The sequence below is a fragment of the Mixophyes fleayi genome, chromosome 11, assembly GCF_038048845.1.
Source record: "Mixophyes fleayi isolate aMixFle1 chromosome 11, aMixFle1.hap1, whole genome shotgun sequence".
NCBI lineage: Eukaryota > Metazoa > Chordata > Amphibia > Anura > Limnodynastidae > Mixophyes > Mixophyes fleayi.
This window is the reverse complement of record NC_134412.1, coordinates 17,140,513-17,163,646: the sequence shown is the minus strand read 5'-3', so window position 1 is coordinate 17,163,646 and position 23,134 is coordinate 17,140,513. Positions and strand designations below refer to the sequence as shown.

The window sequence follows — 23,134 nt, the reverse complement described above, 5'->3', positions numbered from 1 at the left end:
TTGACTTTTACAATAGGATCCAGCTGAAGCCTCTCCGGCTTCACTCGATCTTTGCGCATACAACCAACGTCAGCCGCACATGCGCAGGGCCGCCAAGAGGAATTTTGGGCCCCAGGTACAGCAAATTTTTTGGGGCCCATTCCATAGCACATCTAAGGAGCCACACCAGGTTGGTGGCATCTCCCACTAGACAGGCAGGTCTGGCACCCCTGGGGACTTTGTACCTTGCACCCCCCCTCTTTCGACATCTCTGCGAATAGTACTCAAAAATAAATAGACCCCTCAGTTTGTTAGACAGCTAGGCTGTCATTTACACAATTATCTGTTAAAATATTCCCCTAACTAACCGTTCACATACAAGAAATTTGTATGTAATTCACGTGTGACTTCAATATATATAATAATATAGTACTTCAGTGAAGTCATGTTCACTAATCCACGTGTTTATATCTGTGCAAAGAAAAGATCTCACAGAATCACCCACATCCGTCCCTTCCTGGTTTCCCTTTCTGTTCCCTCTTGTTTCAGTTCTCACTAACAACGCATCTCAATAAAGAATTACAAAACAGAACATTTTTCGCTTGGGTGTCTGTTTTCTCCAAACGCTACAAATTAAATAAAATGTTTTGTAACCCTATGTACTGTAGAGGATTATAGGAGATACGCAGAAGTGCTATAATATCCTGTAAGTGGGATAAACAAAGGATTTAACAGTCTTAAAGAATAATACAAATATAACATTTTAACTTTCTCCAATCACTTAAAAACAAAATTCTCAAGGCTTATGTAAGTGGTGGCGTAATCTCAGATTGGGAAAGAATTGTCTTCCTATTTTGCAGCATTCAGTTCCACTTGCAGCTTAGAGGAAATGCATATAACGTACAGCTGTGTACATCCATAAATACACAAATATACATTTTCCATTTCCTGGGTATCGACAATACAGTGAGCTGTGCATCTCTCTGTGATGGATGGTGGAGCTGGAGACTTACATTTGCAAAATCAATCTCCTATTCTCAAAAATAAATAAGACTCTACCAGAGCACAGCAGCCCATTACGTTTAATAAATGTGCCCGCTGAGAGAAGTTAATTATTGTGTGCATGTCTCCTGGATGCTCATTATTGTATTTAAGGGCTGATTCAGAAATCAGTAAGTCTAGTAGACGCCAAGTAGCCTGGCCTGTACCATGGCATCAGCCGGGACAATCAGTCGCTGGATCTGCCCTGTGAGGGATTTAATGCATGAAGCCGTGTGGAGTAATGTCACAACATTTACCTCATACGTTTCTGCTACAGAATAAACAAGGTTTTATTTTGCACGGGGGACGTTACATTACTACGGGCACTTATGGTTTCTTCTCAGCACGAGGGTCAGAGAACTGCCTACTTAAATATTTCTTTACCTCCCCTATTTCCCTCCATTCAACTGAAATTGTACTGGTTCTTCCAATGGATTGTTTATATTATCCTCATCAAAGGCTTTGACGGTGAAAAGGATTAGTTCAGGTCATATGTTTGTAATATTGAATACATTAGCTGATTTCTGCCAATACAGCAGGTCCATGGATGTGTCTATTATGAAGCAACAGTGCCCAGTCCCTGGTGGGCAGTGTCTCATATAGTGCCCAGTGTCTCATATAGTGCCCAGTCTCTGGTGGTCAGTGTAATATATAGTGCCCAGTGTCTCATTTAGTGCCCATTCCCTGGTGCCCAGTGTCTCATAGGATGCCCAGTCCCTGGTGGTCAGTGTAATATATAGTGCCCAGTGTCTCATATAGTGCCCATTCTCTGGTGGTCAGTGTAACATATGGTGCCCAGTCCCCATTGGTGAATGTAATAATACCGTGCCCATTCCCTGGTGCTCAGTGTAATATATAGTGGCCAATCCTATTTATAGAGCCCACCAGCTTTGTAGCTATACTGAAATCACAGCCAGGAAGAACTCTCTAAACATCAGGCACGAGACTCCTATTAGCCTTTAACATTTGATCAATCTAAGTACTTTGAATTATTTATCAATGAGTATTACTGGATTCACATCTGCAACATAAAAGATCACCTTGTAATCATATTCACCTGGTACAACGTAATATCATCTGTAACCCTCTAATCATGCTGACATCTCTGATAAAGACATGTTCGGGGTGTTTGTTCCTCACCATGATGACCGATTACACAAATTACACTCCCACACCTGAACTGAAGTGACTCCGCACAGGGTACATGTAATAACCTGCTCTGTAGACCTGGCATGTATTCAGGCACTGACTATATGTTACATTTAGATTTGATCATTATTTCCGGCACAACGTTCTGTGCCTTGCACACTTCTAGTATCTAGTGTCTAATTGCAGCATACATTATTCTACCAATGCATCTATTTGGGTGCACTATGGATTCTATTTGCTGCATTTGCCTGTTGTCTGAGGAAAGGATACCTCATAGTGCCTATTGCCCTGTCGCCAGTGTAATGTTTAGCGCCAACTGCTGGTGACCAGTGTTATATACAGAGCCCACTCCCTGGTGGTAGTGCAATATATAATAATACTGTGTATGTGTGCATATATATATATATATATATATGTATATGTGAACTGTGCACCACACCTTGGTTGTTTTGTGTTTCATAAATGACCTCCAATGGAAGCAGCCATTTTTTTGCTGCACCAATATTCATGGTAATGCAGACTCAGTTTTATACTATCAACTCACCAGTGACACTGCAGAGGCACTCAATGCTATTTTGTGCAGTATTTAGGTGCACCTTATCAATTTACCATGAACCAGGGGGAAAGACAACTTCCTCTTGGTCAATACAGTGAAAAGCCGCATTTTCAGGATTAGTGGTTCAGACCACAAAACGGCTCCCTCTGCTGTGTTTACATGTTATATTATAATATGAAAGACTTCAAGAAGCACAAACCTTCTCCGTCATGTTCTAAAACGTTTCTAGGTTTTTACCTCAGCCTGTCCAACTTGTGCTGAGAATGATACACGCAAATGTGGACTTACTTAATAACATACTGTACTCAGCAGATGGTTGACAACACGTTCGACCTGCACTACTTTAGTAAATAAGCCCTAATGTATATTGTAGCCAGTTGCAGCTCTGAATAATATAATATATATATATATATATGGAAATGAAAAAATGTTTATTACTGTTAAGGACATAAGACGACAAAGAAATAAGTCCGGTGTCTGTTACAGTCTATAAGGTGATTATGACATATCATTTAGTAGAGTTTCATTCTCGGATACACCCAGGGGTCAGAGCTTGACCTGTCTAGCAGAACCTTTCTTAAAGATCTTTCGTATGGAAGACTGGTAAATGAGTTTTCCTGCTCTAAAGATTGTGAATATGGGGACAATATGGATATTTTTCTTCGTTGATTGATCTGTTCTAAATGTGATGTTCCCAATGACCAGGCCTCACGGCTGTTCCATTCTGTACCACGACCATTCTCCATACTGACCTTGTGCATGGGTCCTTCTCTTAGAGAAGGTGGACTCCACAATTCACCATACCTAGACTCATGGAAGTTCCTCCATGTGGGCATAGATTTGGTTGGGAACATTCCATGATGCAACCCCGTGCCTGCTGCTAAATGGGAGGACATGTGTTTTTTTGGGTTTCTAAAACACCAAGATTCTTCAGACGTTGAGTTATCTGGGACAGCAAGGGTTATGTCTTCCAGCACCTCTGGAAAAACATTACGGTGACTCTCCAAATTGCTTGTTGGATGAGTCCGATGTGGACTAAGTTCCATGTAGCACAACCTGGTCTCTGTAGGAGAAACATCAAAGATTTGGGCAGTGGGAGATTTCTGTGCAGAACAGCTCCAGATGCTGCAGAGGACATCAAATGAGGTTTGTCTCTCACCTGAAGAATTGCCTTTTGCACTTAGTCCTGTTTTATTACGTTGGTTTGATGAGATGTCTTGTAAAGGCTGTCTAGGTCTACTATCTTGCCCACTCAGATGCGGACTACGGTTGTGTTGGTGATCATTATGTGTGTAGGACAAATCATCATGTGGAAACTTCCATCTGACTTGAGGACTGTCCTCACCTAATGACGGATTGTGCACATTGCCTGGTCTCCTGGCCCTACAGAAACTTGACATGTTCCTGTCTCGTCTGCTCAGTTTGGGATTGCTTGAGGAGGTAATATTACATATATTTTGGGAATTCTCAGCTACTACCCGCTTGTACTGACAGAAGAGTTTGTTACCAGATCCATAAGTTGTTGGCTGGCGGAAGTCATCTGTGATTTTCTGCTGATCTTCTGGACTGACCTGTATTTGACAAATCATAAACGTCAGCAGTACTGAAAATGTAATAAACCATAGTGGTACATCATGGACAGGTTACCATTCATATCTGGCTGTATGTCTCACACTGCCAGTTCTGTATATCACAGTAATACTAACTGAGCATCCCTGAGCCTTTCCTAATACCAACCCATATAATTACTGGGTACCTCTCACTTCAATTCAATCTTCTATTTATAAATGCCGTAATAGTTGATACTGTCAGGGGCGGTGTATCAGACACTCCAGGCTCTGATCTACACAGGGGCTCAGAGGATGAAGGGACGCCCTTGGAGTTGTGTCTTATTAACATTTTTGCTTTAGTGTTTGCTCTGCTCCAACCGCCCCCCCCGCTCCCATCACTTCTGCTAGAATGATTTCCAAAATTGAGTTCACCCAATGAATTATTAGCCACTATCAGTGACCAATTAGAAGCCATCAGAGTGCGCTGTGACATCATGTAAGTTAGACTGTGCCGACACGGCAGCTCTGTGGTTGATGCTGAGCACAGCAGACAATGAGGGATTGACGCAGTAATGGTTATGAGCACTTGGTTTACTACTGGGCATCTTACTGGAAGTTACCACTAGAGGGCAGCTTCCTAGTCATTACAACTAATGGACACCTTACTGGACATTACTGCATTTTAATGGTGCCTAATTGTACATTACTGTTAGTGGGCTTCTTATTGGCCATGACTATTACTGGACAGTGCAGGACATTAGTAACAATGGGCATCTTACTGGGCATTACCACTACCGGGCACATTGCTGAACACGCTACACTAACCAAATATATTACCTTACAGACAAGGGTATGCCTGAATTCAAGAAAACCGAGGCAGCTGCAGGTTTGAGGAGTGAAGCAAAATATAAGGATTGGATTTTTAAGATATAAAAATCTTGTTCCTGTAATAGTCTGCATGATGGGGCTTTTACCTTGTTGGAAGACCTGGCTACAGTGACAATGTTTGTGTCTTTACCGTACACTACTAATATACAAATGTTTATGCTGGACAATGTATTCTCAGAGAGGTGTCATTGTGGTTTAGCACACCCCAACTTGTGGCACCAACTCACCATCTTTATGAGAGTGTGGACCGGACTGTCTTTGGACAACGGTAAGAAGCGGATAGAAGACGTCGGCATCTGTCGCCCTGCGCTGCGAGGTCGCTGCACAGATTTCCTGACATCCGTATCCCCATCACTGACATGTTCCCATCCTGGGTCTTTATACTGATGAGCAGCTATAAAACATCAAGAATACGCTTACATTTAGTGTAATGTAGATATGCTGGGCACAGTGAGAACCATGTGGTACCTTCATTCCATTCCTGAATGTGTAGCACATTAGTAAGACACCGAGGCCTCATCCCCACTGGTGTCTGATTTGTGTTTAAATATGCAAATTCAAATACAAGTGAAAGCACATCATCATCATCATCATCATTTATTTATATAGCGCCAACATATTCCGTAGCGCTTTACAATTGGGGACAAACGTAATAAACTAATAAACAAACTGGGTAAAACAGACAAAGAGGTGAGAAGGCCCTGCTCGCAAGCTTACAATCTATGGGACAATGGGAGATTGACACATGAGGTTAAGTATACATTTTGCATCTTGGCCCAGCCAGACTGCAAAGGTAGGGTGACTCATAAGCTAAATGATCCTGTCACACAACAATGTTATTCCGGGGGTAGTTGTCTTGTGTGAAATTGTGTAACAGGCTAAAGGTAGTGAGGTTAAGATGGTGGTTGAGGAATATTATAAGCTTGTCTGAATAGGTAGGTTTTCAGAGAACGCTTGAAAGTTTGTAGAACAGAGGAGAGTCTTATTGTGCGAGGGAGAGAGTTCCATAGAGTGGGTGCAGCCCGAAAAAAGTCCTGTAACCGGGAATGGGAGGATGTAATGAGGGTGGATGAGAGACGCAGATGTCCAACTCAACTCAACTCACATGTCCAACCAATAGGTTCCCTTGACCCGTTTACATACTTAGTAATAGCGTGTATTATAAAGCCGGCAGGTATGAGGCCTGTATGTCACAAATGAATCCCAGTAATAATAAGTTACTGGGAGAGAAACAGCCTAAACATTGCTGGATGTCCCAGAGAAAGGCATGGATCCGTGGTCTGAGTCCCAGCAAGTGTGTGTTACTTATTATAACAGGGCTCTGCGTAGATCTCCGTTAAGTTTAAATTTCTCAAGGACTATGGCTTAGGACCAGTTCAGATTTCATTGCAATATATAAATGCTTGGAGGGGGGTCTTTTCCATCCACAGTGGTCTGAGACAGCGTTTTCCACCACATCACCCAGGCATTGGTTGTGCCATTCCCCTCATACACAGTTCCAGGCTCTGATAGACTTAGTGCCATGCTACATACAGGCTGTGTGACCACACGTGGTGCCCAGTGCCCTTATTGTCCTGAACACTATCTGCATATGAACAAGAGGAACCACTGCGTACGCAGAGAACAGAGCAATATGCATTATGGATTGTGCTAGAATATGGCAAAATGTATTCATGCCCCATGTGATATGAGGGATCCACAATCCAATCAGAAATGGGAGTATAATGAACAGGGAATAGTCAGACAAAGACATGGAATATGGGGGGCACTTCTTATACAACACATATAATTATATGTCATAGGTCATTACCCATGTGCAAAATGAAATATATCAGAACAAAAAGGGGGGAATGACAACAGAATAATAATATAAGAGTTGGTCTATGGAACCGAGTTATAACAATTAGTACATATTACATGTATGGGAGTGTTGGATATGTAAGGTATAGTGTACCACAATATGTGCAAAGAGCAATAGGCGGTTACAGATGGCAACGGGAGGTCGTCCTGCACACTGACTACTGAAACTCAGAAAAGGATCAAACATATCTGCATGTTCATGGTGCAAGCTGCCAACCAGCCTGAGGATAGCAAGAGACAGAGAGGACAGACGTGATATTCAGTATTCTGACTCTATGACAGGAATTAACTGTGCCCTGGACTTGATGTACAGAATACTGTTCTCATGTTTGCTCTATAATTATGTCTATTACAATCAGAGTTTGAGACTTATAGTAAATAACCCATCTTTTATTCTTCCTTTTTGCCGTATTAACTACTTCTGGTGGAACTGTAATTACCCAATGACTCCAGGTGGGCTTCATTACTGAACCAAGATGACCAATTACACTACATTATGGTAGCGCTCGTATCTTTCCTTTCATAGGTTTCCAAAGACTGTGACATGTGACTATTTCCCATGTGTGACAAGGTGGAAAAAGATATTTATTGAAGCATAAAATGAAATAAGTATCATGCATGCTATTTTATAAGCTGTATATTACGTGGTAGAAAACCAAATTTTAAAGGGGATACTCTCTTTTGTGCAAACTATTCCTACATCTCTTCTATGTATCACTAAAAGGGGGGCCCTCCTGTTAGAAATCTACCCCTACCTAAAGCTGAGAGCTGGTCGCTCTCTGGGTCCGAGTTATTAAGGAGAGCAAAGCAAATAAAAGGAGTAAATTTGCACTTTGACAAAACCATGTTGCATTAGAGGGGGAAGATAAATATAAACTGTGGGTACATATTTATAGTTGGGATAGGGCATGTCCTAGGTCAACTTTACATTTCAGTGTAAAAATAAAGCTATCAAGTATTTGTGTGCTACATGAAAAGCAACCGGTAATTAACTTACGTGCAAAATAATAAACTAATGTGCACCCCTTGCATTGTAACATGGTTTGTTCAGGAGCAAACTTACTCATTTTTTTGCCTTTCTTCCTCAATGAATGGGGCCCTCCGAGTCCTTTGCTGGCAGATTCAGTCCATCCATAGGTTCACTACAAAGCCTTCTTGCAGACCTATGGATGCACTGTAGGAAACAAGCACACTGCAAGCCTCTCTCCTATACATGGCTGCATGGGACAACGAATAGACGTACACCTCTAAGTAAGGTCATATGTAATTAGTTTTTACAGCTTTGTACACAGGGGTGCATTGGTGAGGTGAGCTGACCTCTGCAATGTGAAGGCTACAATTTCGATGAAACAATTACTCATATAAGAGCACATTTTTATGTCTTGCCATGAGAAGACATTGTCAGATGCTTATGTGCAGTGACATTAATTTGAGGTGTAGATGCAGTGTCCATCTGCTCTCCAACCATCGACTTCTGTAACTCACTTAGATTAAAAGATAACGCTTTTCAGTTCTGGGTAAAATACATTATCTCTGATGTCTACAACAGTCCGGCGACGCTCTTTCTGCTGTTTAGCTGTTTCAAATTTCCCTTCTCCATGAGTTTCCTATATGCAGAAGGTGAAGGTTAAGGGGTATTGACAACAGCTGTCAATTTGATGAAAAACCTGTCTCCGCACCAGCGAGCGAAGAGAACATCACTGGGCTAGATGTTTAATTACAGATACACATACAGGTTTAACTCTCTTTTTGGGGGTGTTAAAATTGAGGAACTGACACGTTATGCATTTGAAAAGTGATTTGTGTGAAATACCAGGCACCGGTCTTATCAAGCGCTGTCACTCTTGAAAAGCTTTGTAAGTCTGCAACAAGGATTTTGGGAGCTATAAAACAGAGTGACCTAATTTGTACAAGGCACAGGATTACTCAGAACCTTGTGCTGGCTCCTGCTGTATCATTAACACAAACACTGCTTTTCTTCCCATTAATATTAACATTTTGCTAAAGGGACAGTCTTATGTAAATCAGCAACTGCAGTCAAAAGACCCACTGTCGGTAGATGGCGGAGAGAGATTATAGGGTGCGTGGGCACTGATAACATGAGCAATACTACTAAAGAAATGAACATTTTTCAAATTCGTTTAGAACATAAAATAATCCCATATTATATGATTAGCCTTTATTTATATTCCACCAATATATCATGCAGTGCTGTACAGTAAGAATCATGTTGCAGACATAATTCATACAATTATAGAATGAAACACAAGGTAGTGATGGCCCTGTACACTGCCAGATTGTAGTTAAGACCAATGTAGTTAAGCCCAAGCTTGAACGAGGGCGTCTTCAGGGCAATGATGCTGGTTGAAAACCCACTGAGAACACCTGACCATGCCGCGGTGAGAAGAGGGCAACGCTCATGGAGCTCTACACCAGGTTGTTCCGTGAGATCTGTGCCCATGCAAGCAGATGGGACCAGTCGTCTGAGACAAAGCACCACAGAAACTTGCTTGAGGGACTGACTGGCATTCTCAGTTTGTGCGTTCGGCTGGGGGTGGTACCCGGACGAGAACTGGTGAAGGACGTCCTTTCCTGGGAGAGCATGGCTCCTGCTCCACTCGCACATAAGTCAACTTCGAGTGTACAGGCCCATCTGGGTTGTTTGGGCGCTGAGGTGAAGAAATGTTTCAAGGTATCAAAAACCTGTTCTGTCTGGGAAATCCATATGTCCTTGGGATTCCCCGTATGGTCCCCCCCCAGTCTATGCACTGTGCTGTTGATCAGGTGAGAAGTAGAAGATTATAATTTATACGAGCTCAAGGTTGAGCTCAGCATCAGGGAGAATGCCAGACTCTTCAGGGAGTGAGGGAGATCACCCCTAATTCAGGGAGTTTTAAATCATCATGACCAAAAGTGGTGACATTTCCACTTGTACAAGTGATGCTCTGTGGTGTCACAGCTTCTAAACCACAATAACCGTGCACATCGGATGCACAGTGACCATGCTTAATGCTGACGACATAATATGTATGCACGGAACTATAAATATATAGATGCGTACACACGTGTGCACTTCAGAAATGACCCTTAATGAGTTTTAAAAAATCCTAAGGAGAAGACACTTTAGAAACAAAACGTATCAGGCAATATGCAAATATACTAAGCCTAAACAGCAAATCACTATCTATTTAATTATCTAATCTATTTTATGTCTATGTATTTATGCATATTACTTTTATCACAAAATGTATTGTATAATTGTGTCTCCTGGGTGGTAATGGTACTTTGTATTAGTACTGCATATTATTTGTGAGGATTGCATTGCAAACAGTGACATCTAGTGGTCAATTATGTAATAATAAAATGTATGGTCTATATACCAAGAAGACACATGACTGCCCCACACAGTTTAGGGCAGAATTACTCTTAGCAGGTCATGTTTGAGGAGTCCCTTAATTATTTTCAAGTAAAGGCTTATTCAATAAACATTAATCTAAAATATTACGTACTACATGGTATTGGCAATGCTCTCCCAGCAAGGGGGATTTTCCACATAGGCCATGTACTGTTGATCGAGGAGAGCATTGATGGACAACGGCAGGCTCTCTGGATGGAATGCTGAACACTGGGTAAGTAATATAGAGGAGTAATGTATGACCTATAGAACCCCACTCAAAGCTTTCCTCTATTTGAAGTTATTTTCTGTCTTCACCACGACAGGAGATAGACAGACAGGGGTTGTAGTGTGAAGGCAGGACATTGATAGGATACATTGCCAGGTATATTGGTTCAGCTGATAACCAGTGACAGCACTTATACATGAAGCCACATTCCCCCCTTCTTATGATAATAATGGTTCACTTAACTTTTGACTCCACCTTGCCTCTCCCAGTTGAATAAGTCCCCCCATTTGGTAGTATATATTGCTCTGGAGAGGAGGAACTGCTATTCTTAGAAAAGTAACATTAGTAGCTCTAGGACAGTGTTGGCTAACCTGTGACACTTCAGGTGTTGTGAAACTACAAGTCCCAGCATACCCTTCCATCAATAAGCTGCTATACATTGGCAAAGCATGCTGGGACTTGTAGTTTCACAAACACCTGGAGTGTCACAGGTTAGCCAACACTGATCTAGGACATGTTTTTGATGCCTCTTCAGCAGGGTAATGAACAATAGTATTGTTACTATTCTCAGAAATACTCACGATGTACCCACACATATATATAGATTATTCCAGAGCGAGTTCACTGCTCATCCGTGAAACTCATTGCTGTATTATGATTTCCTATGACTTTGCCATAAAGACGTAGAGATGATTTTGCACAAGAGAAACAATACATATTGTACTAAACCACAAACCAGGGCCTGAACAAGAGATCCACAGAAGCCAGGACAGGGATATGAGGTACTATGATAAAAGCCTGGATGGTAAATGTTGTAATAGTATGAACCCCACAATAAACTTATGAGCCGGGAGAGCAAGGTGACACTGCGAAGTAGGAGAGATCGCAGTCACTAAAAGTTGACAGAGAAGCATCAACTTTTGTCTGTTTTTGAAGGACGTGATCTTAAAGATATTTTCTAGCTAAATGTACCTCGTTTTTGGCATCATTGTGTTAGTGAAAAGCAAATTTTGTTCCCAACTGCATCCTTTTCATTGCTAACAAATCATACTTGCCAACCTTTGAACAGTGAATTCCAGGAGAAAGTATGCAACAAACGTCTTCACAAAGCACCTCTGAATACTGCTTTTGTCACAAGTCCATCAATAAAGTTTATGTCGCAAACTCTACTCGCTGCAGCCCAAGACTATAACAGAGCCTCCACCGGGCACCACGGCTGGTATGTAACATTCTGGTTTCAGGTCCTATTGTATTTTTTAGCCAAACCTAAATATCCCCATTATGTACAAATAATTTACCTCCTTATTACTCCCTGGGCATGATCAGCTACTGGGTGCACAATTTGCGGAGATTTAATTAAAGTGAAGATAAATTGCTGTTGTGTGGTACTTTAAGAAAAAAAAGTCCAAGAGGCTAGAGCAGATCAAATCCCACTTCTGACCCCAATCTCTAGCCACTTACAAGTATTCTGGCATGAAAGGGTTACAGCTGCCCCAATTACAGTAAAATTTAGGAAAACTGTTTGAGAAAATTGCTCCTGATTGCTTAGAAACAGCTTTTACATCTGTCAGCTCACTGCTGGTCCCCAAAATCAAGTTGTAGCACAAACATGTAACACAAGTGACCCACTTCTCACCCAGCCCACGATACACCGCTGGTAGTGTGCAGGGGATATAAAGACAACATACAGGGACAGATATGGCAAAATGTTACAGTTAGTGTTAATGGTATATATTGCAATTGAAGGCACTTATGGATCGTTTTTGCTAAAAGCAAGTTACCTAAAATGGTCATAATAGACCCCAAAGGTCTATTATGTAACTGTAATTAATTTCCTTTTATCTTATTATTGGGTAGATACACTCTAAAGTACAATGTATCTAACAGTGCTTGTTTCTGAATTCTCTCCTCTTCAGGGAGCAGGGATTATATGCAGCCTTCATCTGCCCGATATCAGCAGGTATGAAACTACAAGAACAAAAAAATCTTTCCCATCATATCTCCGTGTGTTCTAGCATTGTGTGAAAAGCATTTTGGAGGCGACGTGAAATAGTATATGTAATGAAAAATATGAAATATTAAGGTAAATAAAAAATAATTGTCGTGTGTAGTAGTTGTATCATGGGTATATTTACTGTAGAATAATCACAGTTATAACCTATCACCATTTCTTAAAGGACAAATAAAAAAAACAAAAAAAAAACTTTTCTTATGTATACTGAAAACATACCCCCTCTTGATTTTGGTGTGGTAACCCCCTTGACTTCTCAATGAACTACAAAATAAATATAGTGATCACGAGACGTATATCACTGCAGGGTACTATATATAATGCGTCTTACACGCATTATTATTATCTTTTATTTATAGGGTGCCACAAGATTTCCGCAGCGCCGTACAGAATACAAACAAGTGGACCATACAGTGTAAACAGTACAGAACCATAAACAAAAAATACCAGTACTACTAACATAGCTAATACATAGCTAATACTGTGAAGTTGGAGCAGACGAATAGGTTGTGAGACAGGAGGGAAGAGGGCCCTTCCTGTAAGAGCTTACATCCTAAAGGGAGGGTAACAACCAGCAGGCACATAGGGAGTCAGTGGAGAGTATAAAACACAAGAGGAGCGAGTAGCGGGGCTGCATTGGACGAGGGAGGTGAGGAGAACAAGCAAGGAAGGTTAGTTGGATGGCTGTTAGGCTTTGAGGAACAGATTAGTTTTAAGTGCCCGTTTGAAGGTGCACAGATTAAGGAACACTCGGATAGAGCGTGGGAGGTCGAACCAGTGGAGGGGGGCAACCCGGGAGAAATCTTGGATTCAGGAGTGGGACATGGTGATCAGAGTGGAGGAGAGGCCATGGTCACTGGCCGATCGCAGGGAACGGGATAGAGTGTGAATGGAGCGGTGGTTAGAGATATATGGGGCAGTGGATTGGGATAGAACCTGATAGGTGAGGATGAGGAGTTTGAAAAGGATACTGTAGGGGAAGGGGAGCCAGTGTAGGGCAAGACAGAGAGGGGAGGCAGAAGAAGAGTGGCGGGAAAGGAAAATAAGTCTCACAACCGCATTGAGTATAGAACGAAGGGGGGTGAGGTGGGAGCAGGGCAGGCCGATGAGGAGAAGGTTGCAGTAATCAAGACTGGAAATGATGAGTGCGTGGGTAATGGTTTTGGTGGCACCCTGTGATAGGAAAGGCCGAGTAAGGGCGATGTTGAGAAGTTGGAAATGACAGGATTGGAAAAGAGATTGAATGTGGGGGGCAAAAGAGAGGGAGGAGTCAAGGGTGACGCCCAGACAGCGGAGTTGGAGAACAGATGAGATAGTGGTGTTGTTGACAGTGATAGAGAGATCAAGGTGGGATGAAGATCTAGAAGGAAAGAAGACAATGAGCTTGGTTTTGACAATGTTAATTTTGAGAAAATGTGAGGACATCCAATGGCAGAGAGGCAGTCAGATATATGATTTTGGAGGAGGGGGGGGGGGGGGTCAGGGGAAGAGAGGTAGAGTTGAATGTCATCACCATAAAGGTGATACTGGAGACCGAAGGAGGTGATGAGATCACCCAGGGAGGTGGTGAACAGCGAGAAGAGTAGAGGGCCAAGATCAGAGCCCTAAAGGGACTCCTACTGGGAGAGCGGAGGATGAACCACATGTGGATACAGAGAAAGTGCGGTTGGTGAGGTATGAGGTGAATCATGCGAGGACAGAACCAGCGAGGCCACGAGAAAGAAGGGTCTGTAACAGGAGGGGGTGGTCCATGGTCTTGAAGGCCGCGGAGAGGTCCAGGAGGATGAGCAGGGAGAAGTGACCCATGGTTTTTGCTGAGAGAAGGTCATTAGTAACCTTAGCCAGAGCTGTTTCATTGGAGTGGAGGGGGCGGAAGCTGGATTGGAGAGGGACAAGGAGGGAGTTGTCCGAGAGGTGCATGGTGAGTTGGTTGAAGACAACCCACTCATATAATTTAGAGGCATCGGGAAGAAGTGAAATGGGGCGATAGTGAGGTGGGGGTCAAGATTGTTTATTTTTGAGACTGGGAGAGATAAGGGCATGTTTAAAGGAAGAGGGGACTATGCCAGTGGAGAGTGACAGGTTGAAGAGGTGAGCAGGTAGGAGCAGGAAGAGGGAGCGACGGAGGTGAGAGGGGATGAGATTCAGGTGGCAGATTGACGGGTGGGAGGAAAGAATGGGGGAGTTGACTTCTTCACCTAAAGTAGGGTGGAAGGAGAGTGATGCGAGGAGGAGATGTGGAAAGCATGGACCATTGTACTGCCTCTCAGGCTGCAGTCTAGGGGAATATCCACAGTAAGTATTTACAGCTATCACTGCTGGAAAATCTATTTGGTCATTGATCACAACCTGACAATAGGTGCAGCTGCCCCCACTAACAGGGGCCGTGTGATTAGGTACTGGATCCACCTGATTTGGTCACACAGACTGGACAGAGATCAGATAGTTTGTGACTTAGCCCAAGAGACCAGTACTGTTCATGTCTGGTCACCTTTACTAGATCAGTCCTTCTAAAGACAAACTAAATACCCTGTGTGCGGTTTCTGTAATTGTCTTCATCGTACGTTAAACTGTAAAACAGAGTTTTCAAAACTGCAGTCCTCACGCACGCCCAGCAGCTCATGTTTTCAGGTTTTCTTTAATCATGCACAGATGACGCAGTCTACTTGGCTGGGTTAGTAAATATCTTACCTGTTCCACAGACAGACATCCTCTAAAGATGAGCGGTTAGGGGTGCGCGAGGACTGGAGTTAAGAAACCCTGATGTAAAACGAAACAGCCCACAACTTATAGTCAGTATAGCAAAATAAGAAAATGATTATGAAGCATTTGAGGGATGGGTGTGGTGGACACGTTACAACTCTTTTTGCTGGACTGAAGAAGAAACCTCTTCTGACTACCTTACCTTTATAGCTGTAATCCGGCTTCCTCCCCACAGATACCGGAGACGGGTTGGAGTGTGTACCACACAGCTGCTTCACCTTCTCCACTATAGACTGTCGAGTCTCACTCACCAGGTTGCGGCCTGGGAATAGTGAGCGTGAACTCAGCATGTTGAGGATGTCCTCAGCAGCCTCTAGAACGGGTGCCACCTGCTTTTTGCAGGGCGAGGTTCTAGGTCCACTGCCTGGCAGTGTGATGGGAAGGTGGCTACTATCACTTTGGAGACGTAATTCAGGGTTTTCCTCTTCCTCATCCTGTTGGGTGTCAGACACAGCTTTGGAGGCCTGGACCAATATTTCTGGTGCTCTATGACTTGGAGAGGGAAGAGCTTCTTGAGCCTTTATTTCTGGTGTTGGAATAAGGTTCAGGCTGAGGTTTACTGGACTCTGTGTTTTTTTCCCGTCTGATTGCGTTGTGACATTGCCAATGTCCGTCTTAGCTGCCTCCATCTCTGTCGTCTGGTTTACAAGCCTCCCAATGTCGACAGATTTGACCTCTCGATTGAATATCCCATGGTGCTGTGTCAGACGGTTATGAGTTATGAAGACTTGCTTCAAATTACCAGCAGGTTGAGGGACCGTTTTCGAACCGCTTGAACAAGAGTTCATGTGGCACAGCTGCAGGAAGCCCTTGGGGTACGCCTTCTTCTGGAAGGTCTCTTTGTGTGACTTATATTTGACACTGTTTCGCTCTTTCTTTGTTTTCCACCTCTTAACTTTCGCGGCTCTGCTAGTGCTACTTTCTCTAACCTTTCCCTGGTTGCCCCTGAAAGAGAAGACCCTCGACTCTGATCCAGCAGAACTGGAGGTTAAGGCTTGAGTTTTCAGGCATTGCAGACAGCTGCTACCTTGATCCATAATGACAGAGAGTGCCTTGAGACATCACCTGTAACAGAGAAGTAGGAAATGCAGTGTTAGCCTAGAGACAGAAACTTACTTACAAAAGTTAATGTTTATTTAGAAATGCTGAAATGAACACATACACATCATACCCATTCACTGAGCTGAAAAATAACTGTCAAATTCTCAAGTCAAGTGTAAGATTCTCTGGTCACCAACAACCAAATAACTGAAAAACAATCAGATTTATTCTTTTGAATATAATATTTTTTCTTATTTTATCATCCCCCTGAAAGGCATCAGAAATCAGAGCTAACTAGGCTTCGTGCTTCCAATGTACATGCAACTGCTAGCAACTTGTTTCCTAGCCTGATTGTTGCAGTCTAAATAAAATATTATCTCTGAAGATACTTTCCTCCTCTTTATAAAATAGAGGCAGTAGATTGTGAGCACTGTAATACAGATATGCTGCCAGCTGAATGACTGTGTGAGGTGGAGATGGAAGGAGTCATATACTGTTGTGTTATACTAATGAGCCGGCACCACAGAGCCAGGTAATGAGTGGACTGCCCTGGGCCATAATGTAATAAAGTCCCCAATTAGCATAGAAGATTGTAATCATGAAATAACCAAAGCTATGTTGTTTAAACCCTGTTCCCATCCACCATATTATCAAAGGGGAGTAGTATGACCGGATCATTGTACAAGGTCATAACTACCATAGTAGTAGGGGTGAAGCAGCTGTGGGACCCACAGCTTTAGGGGAAGGGTGCATCAGGCCCAATTCCCATGTCAATGTGCCTATGTGTTTATTCACCCTTAGGAGGTACATGGAAGTCTTTTCAAAATGTTGTTATGGGGTCCACAAATGTCCAGTTGCACCCTAAATGCAAATAAACTGAAACACTGGAGGTGTGAGGTTGCGCAGTGCACAAGTAGCATTGGACCATGAGCCTCAATGTGCACAAGTTTAATTAGATTTCTGCCAAAGGTAAAGTTTGCACAAGTTGGAACGTGGAGTAGGTGCACTGGTATAGCTACTTTAGCAGAAATAATATTTATATATATATATATATATTTCCTTTTGCAGAGTGAGAATATAGATTGTTTTTTGTCACAAAGAGGGCGTATTGCCTGCTGTGCTCAGGAGAGCACAGCCACTGCCACTTTGTGCCAGCTCCATGTTGGCGGTCTTTGAATCCAATCCCATGTTTCTAATAGGAACCATTGTGCCCCACTGTGGTTCACTTTGGCAGAGAAGTGAACTCCGAGCTATGTAATAAGAAGCTTCACATGCACAACACTGCAACATGAGACGTTCCCTCACTTTCATGACTAACTTCAGCCACTAATGAGGCTAAACCAAGCAGTATGTAAAATAACATTTTTTTTTATTTTTTTTTTATAACTTTTTATTAGAAACATCTTTTCCCATAGAAAATGCATTATAGAATCTCGAGAGGTTAAACAGAAATAGATAACACGTATTTACATACAACAGGTTCTCTCGTACTTGGGAGATAAATGTATATTTATCTATCTAATACTGCAAAGATGTTATTTTAACTTTTCAAGTTTGAAGGGTATAAAGGGGGAGGGGGGGGGGTATACAGGGACCAAAGGGAGGGACGGGGGAAAATAACATTTTATTTTAATGACACCAGTGGGTGTTAAGTCTAATAGGAGGCTGGACTTTGATTTGACACAGTGTGTCCCTGGTGATATTTGCCCCTACCTTACCTAAGAGCAATTCTACTACCTTGAGGTGCACTCAGTGGTCTATCTTGGTGCACTGGTGAAAATCCAAGGTGTGTTTTAGGCTGGCCATCAAGTGTGCCAATGTTAGACTCTGAAAGGCTCATATTTGTAATTTACACTCCATACCTATTTGTTTCTTTGAAACAACATCTAGTAGAGAGTATCTAATAGAACCTGGAAAGTGCTGTTTCTCTCACTCTTTGCGCTGTAATTAAGCCCCCCTCAATCACTGCATCATCTGCCAACATCAGTGCACTTGATTTCTACAGTGTGAACAACCCACCCTTCCAAGAGAGTATTTTTACATTCCACGTACTGTTAGAAACACCCTACTAAAGAGAGTATCTACCAAATTATTAAAGAAAAGTAGATAGGGGCAGCCCAGTGGCTAAGTGGTTAGCACTTCTGCCTCACAGCACTGGGGTCATGAGTTCAATTCCTGACCAAGGCCTTATCTGTGTGGAGTTTGTATGTCCTCCCTGTGTTTGCATGGGGTTCCTCCAGGTGCTCCAGTTTAATTGGCTAGTAGGTTGATTGGCTGCTATCAAAAGTGACCCTAGTCTTCCTCTCTCTCTGTGTGTGTTAGGGAATTTAGACTGTAAGCTCCAAAGGACCAGGGACTGATGTGAATGCGTTCTCTGTACAGCGCTGCGGAATCAGTGGAGCTATATAAATAAATGGTGATGATGATGATGATACATAATTACATTAAAACCTGCAAACGTACATAAGGAAACCACCAGGAGAGAGGGACCTGCTCATGAGAGCCTACATTCTAAAGAGGATAGGCAGGCATAGAGAGGGTAAAACTGAGTGGGGGAGCAGAAGTGGAAGGCGGGGGAGTTAGGAGGAGGGCTGGTTAACTTGAGGAAGAGATGTCATTTCCCTGTAAACGTACATCCAGCAATTCACTAAACACTGGACTACATCCTGGTCATTCTGATATCACACATTTGCTATCATTGGTCTTATTTGCACTATACTGATCTTAGCTAAAGGTCAGTTAGTAGTTACTGGTTGCTCCACATGTGCACTTCTAGTGAGTGGAAGGATTAGAGAGCAGTCTCCGTGAAGTAAGATATCATCATCACCATTTATTTATATAGCGCCACTAATTCCACAGCGCTGTACAGAGAACTCACTCAGTCCCTGCCCCATTGGAGCTTACAGTCTAAATTTCCTAACACAGAGAGAGAGAGACTAGGGTCAATTTGATAGCAGCCAATTAACCTACCAGTATGTTTTTGCAGTGTGGGAGGAAACCGAAGCACCCGGAGGAAACCCACGCAAACACGGGGATATTCTGAAACGAGTAGCAGGAACACAGATCGTGGATAACCTAATGTTTGTACAACATCGATATACTAATTGATAAACTAATTACTGGCATTTTAAACTTTTTTATGGGTTTTTTTTTTTTTTATAAAATGTTCACTAGTCCTATTTTTTCTGTAGCGTTCTCTAATCATTCCACTATCGATCTCACCACTTCTAGTGAGTCACAATCCCCTATTTTATTTCAAATAACTAAAATAATAGCTCTACCTAAAACTTAAAATGAAGTTGTGGTGACATGACTTACATACAGGGCTTAGCTTGCTTGGAAATGTTGACAAGTATGATAACGATCTTTATAAAGACGACAACCTGTTTAACACAATATTGACTGCGTATGGTTAATATTGTATCAATGAAGTGGTACAATAAACTTGTACCATAGAGATAAAAGTGTGCTTAAATTTGTCCCTCTAAGAAATCAACTTAAGAAAACAGAGACTAAAAGTTAAATGCTGAATATGTCATTTACCAGGATGCCACACTCCATTAGCACATGCTGTATGTTCTATTTCTTATCTTAAGTTAATCAGTGAGATTTAGAAGCAAAGACATGTATAACTGGTATTACTGTGTAGGGAAAACTGTAAATGTAAAGTAAAGGTTACCACGTCTATGTAGTAGGGTTTGTTAAAGGTATATAACACTGTACCCTTAGATTGTACGCTCCTCTGAGCAGGGCCATCTCTCCTCCTGTTTCCACCACTTCTAACTCTGCTCTCCAGCTACTTAGCCCTCCACCCCACGTCCACTCTCGCTCCCTCCTCCCCCCTAGGGGTCTCCCTGTCTTCCGCGCCCTCCTTCTTGGGCCCCGTCGTTTGCGGATCCTCCCTCCCCCTTCCCCGCCCTCTCTAGCTGTGCATTGAGCTTACTGAGTTACTGTACTGTGCTGTCTCCCATTGTATTGTAATTTTGTTTGTCTCTGTACGGCGCTGCGGATGCCTTGTTGCGCCTTATAAATAAATATTAATAATAATAAAATACTCTTTGTTAAAGGGCGCCGTTCTGTGATTGGAGTTGAAGTGTCCACATTGATGTGTATAAAATAAAGGGACTTTATAACTACTTTAACTACCAAGAAACCCATCATTCTCTTGCTATGTTCCTTATTTGCAGTTGAACTCATCATTATCATTTATTTATATAGCGCCAGCAAATTCCGTAGCGCTTTACAATTGGGAACAAACACAGTCATAAAACAATATTGGGTAATATATACAGACAGAGAAGCAAGAAGGCCCTGCTCACAAGCTTACAATCTTTAGTTATCTTATCAATATGTCCCTGATTGCTATCATAATTATCAGAGATGTATGTACACCATTCTGCAATATTGTCAGCTTCAGTTAAACTAGCATTTTAATTAAAGTCAACTTTTGCCTTTAATAAAACTGCAGCTTTAAATCTGGCCATCAATACAAGGGCACACGCAGGGGGGGTTTCTAGTTCTCCAGAAACCCATCCCCTCCGCGAACAAACAGCCCTACAGAGCAGCACTGTACTGTACAGCAGCCACGGCGCTGTCAAAGAAGAGTCCGCGGCAGTGGGTGCTGTACAATTCAGCATCGGCGAAATGGAGCGGCTGCGCATGCGCGGCCACATGGATTTACTCTGGGTGCTCTGGTTTCCTCCCACACTCCAAAACCATACTGGTAGGTTAATTGGCTGCTAACAAATTTACCCTAGTCTGTCTGTCTGTCAGTGTGTGTGTGTGTCTGTGTGTAATGGAATTTAGACTATAAGCCCCAATGGGGCAGGGACTGATGCGAGTGAGTTCTCTGTACAGCGCTGCGGAATTAGTGGCGCTATATAAATAAATGGTAATAATACATACAAAGCAAGGGACATACACACAGAAGAAAAGAGATTGTGCTGTTTAACTGTTCCTTTGTATAGATTCTGTAAGCACTGATAATAGTAATAATTGCTCATACAAACAGGACACGGGAGGTTGTACTATGCAATGTTTCAAACAAATAGGCAGTGGTCTCAATGGAAATTCAGAAGTGATAATATGAAAAGTGTAACGTGAATGGAAATTGATCGTATTACAATCAAAGCAGTAGAAGTGGTGGTATACCGTACCACTGTATGAGACCCCCACTTCCACCACTGCAAATAGGACAAGAGAAGTAGTAGTATGCAATTGCTCATACAAAGAGAACATTGGAGGTTGTACAATGCAATTGCTCATACAAATAGGACAAGAGAAGTAGTAGTGTGCAACTGCTCATACAAACAGAACAAGGGAGATTGCACTGTGCAACTGTTCAAAGTGGACAAGAGAAGTAGTAGTGTGCACTTGCTCCTACAAACAGAACAAGGGAGGTTATTCTGTGCAACTGTTCAAATAGGACAAGAGAAGTAGTAGTGTGCAATTGCTCATGGAAACAGAAGAAGGGAGGAGGGCAGCATGGTGGCTAAGTGGTTAGCACTTCTGCCTCACAGAGCTGGGGTCATGAGTTCAATTCCCAAACATGGCCTTATCTGTGTGGAGTTTGTATGTTCTCCCTGTGTTTGCATGGATTTCCTCCGGGTGCTCCGGTTTCCTCCTACACTCCAAAAACATACTGGTAGGTTAATTGGCTGCTATCAAATTGACCCGTGTGTGTGTGTGTGTGTGTTAAGGAATTTAGACTGTAAGCTCCAATGGGGCAGGGACTGATGTGAATGAGTTCTCTGTATAGCACTGCGGAATCAGTGGCGCTATATAAATAAATGGTGATGATGAAGGTTGTACTATGCAATTATTCATACAAACAGGAAAAGAGAAGTAGTGTGCAATTGCTCATACAAACATAACGAGGGAGGTTGTACTATGCAATTGCTCATATAAACAGAATAGGGGAGGTTGTACTATGCAATTATTCACACAAGTAGGACAAGAGAAGTAGTGTGCAATTGCTCATATAAACAAAACAGGGGAGGATGTACTATGCAATTTCTCACAGTAACTGAATATGAGAAGTTGTACTATGCAATTCCTCACACAAACAGAATAGAGGTTGCACTATGCAATTCCTCATACAAACAGAATAGGGGAGGTTGTACTATGCAATTCCTCATACAAACAGAATAGGGGAGGTTGTACTATGCAATTCCTCATACAAACAGAATAGGGGAGGTTGTACTATGCAATTCCTCATACAAACAGAATAGGGGAGGTTGTACTATGCAATTCCTCATACAAACAGGACAAGAGAAGTAGTAGTGTGCAACTGATAAACAGTACAAAACATAATATGTCCCAGAACTATGACCCACCTACACTTGGGGGTCTCAGATAACATAAAGAGCTTGAACACCATTATCTTGCAGCATAATTGGGGATAATGACTGACTAGCAGTCTCCTCCCCAGAGTAGGTGGTTTATCTGCAGACTGCACCGCATGTGTACTCACTGCTGTATTTTGGGGACCTAACACTTACTATGTATTATATTTTTACCTATTATAAGTATCTATCTGCTTAACCGTCTCCTGTCCAAATATGGCGGCCGTCGCGAGACAGTGTCGCATGATTCCCGGTTGGACCGACATACGTCACAACCGAAATCGTACAGTCACCCTCTCCTCCCCCCGCCCCCCGCCGGCAGCACTTGG

At 42.5% G+C, this 23,134-nt stretch overlaps 1 protein-coding gene across 1 annotated transcript; it reads right to left on the bottom strand.

The window, feature by feature from the left end:
* Positions 1-3,137: 3,137 nt before the first annotated feature.
* On the bottom strand, positions 3,138-23,082 carry PRR19 (proline rich 19). Its single transcript, XM_075190615.1, has 4 exons — positions 22,980-23,082; positions 15,563-16,485; positions 5,391-5,557; positions 3,138-4,296 (listed from the first exon to the last, which is right to left on the bottom strand). Exons 2-4 carry the CDS (start codon positions 16,455-16,457, stop codon positions 3,238-3,240), a joined length of 2,121 nt encoding a protein of 706 aa, XP_075046716.1. The 5' UTR covers positions 16,458-16,485; positions 22,980-23,082; the 3' UTR covers positions 3,138-3,237.
* Between the last annotated feature and the right edge of the window lie 52 nt (positions 23,083-23,134).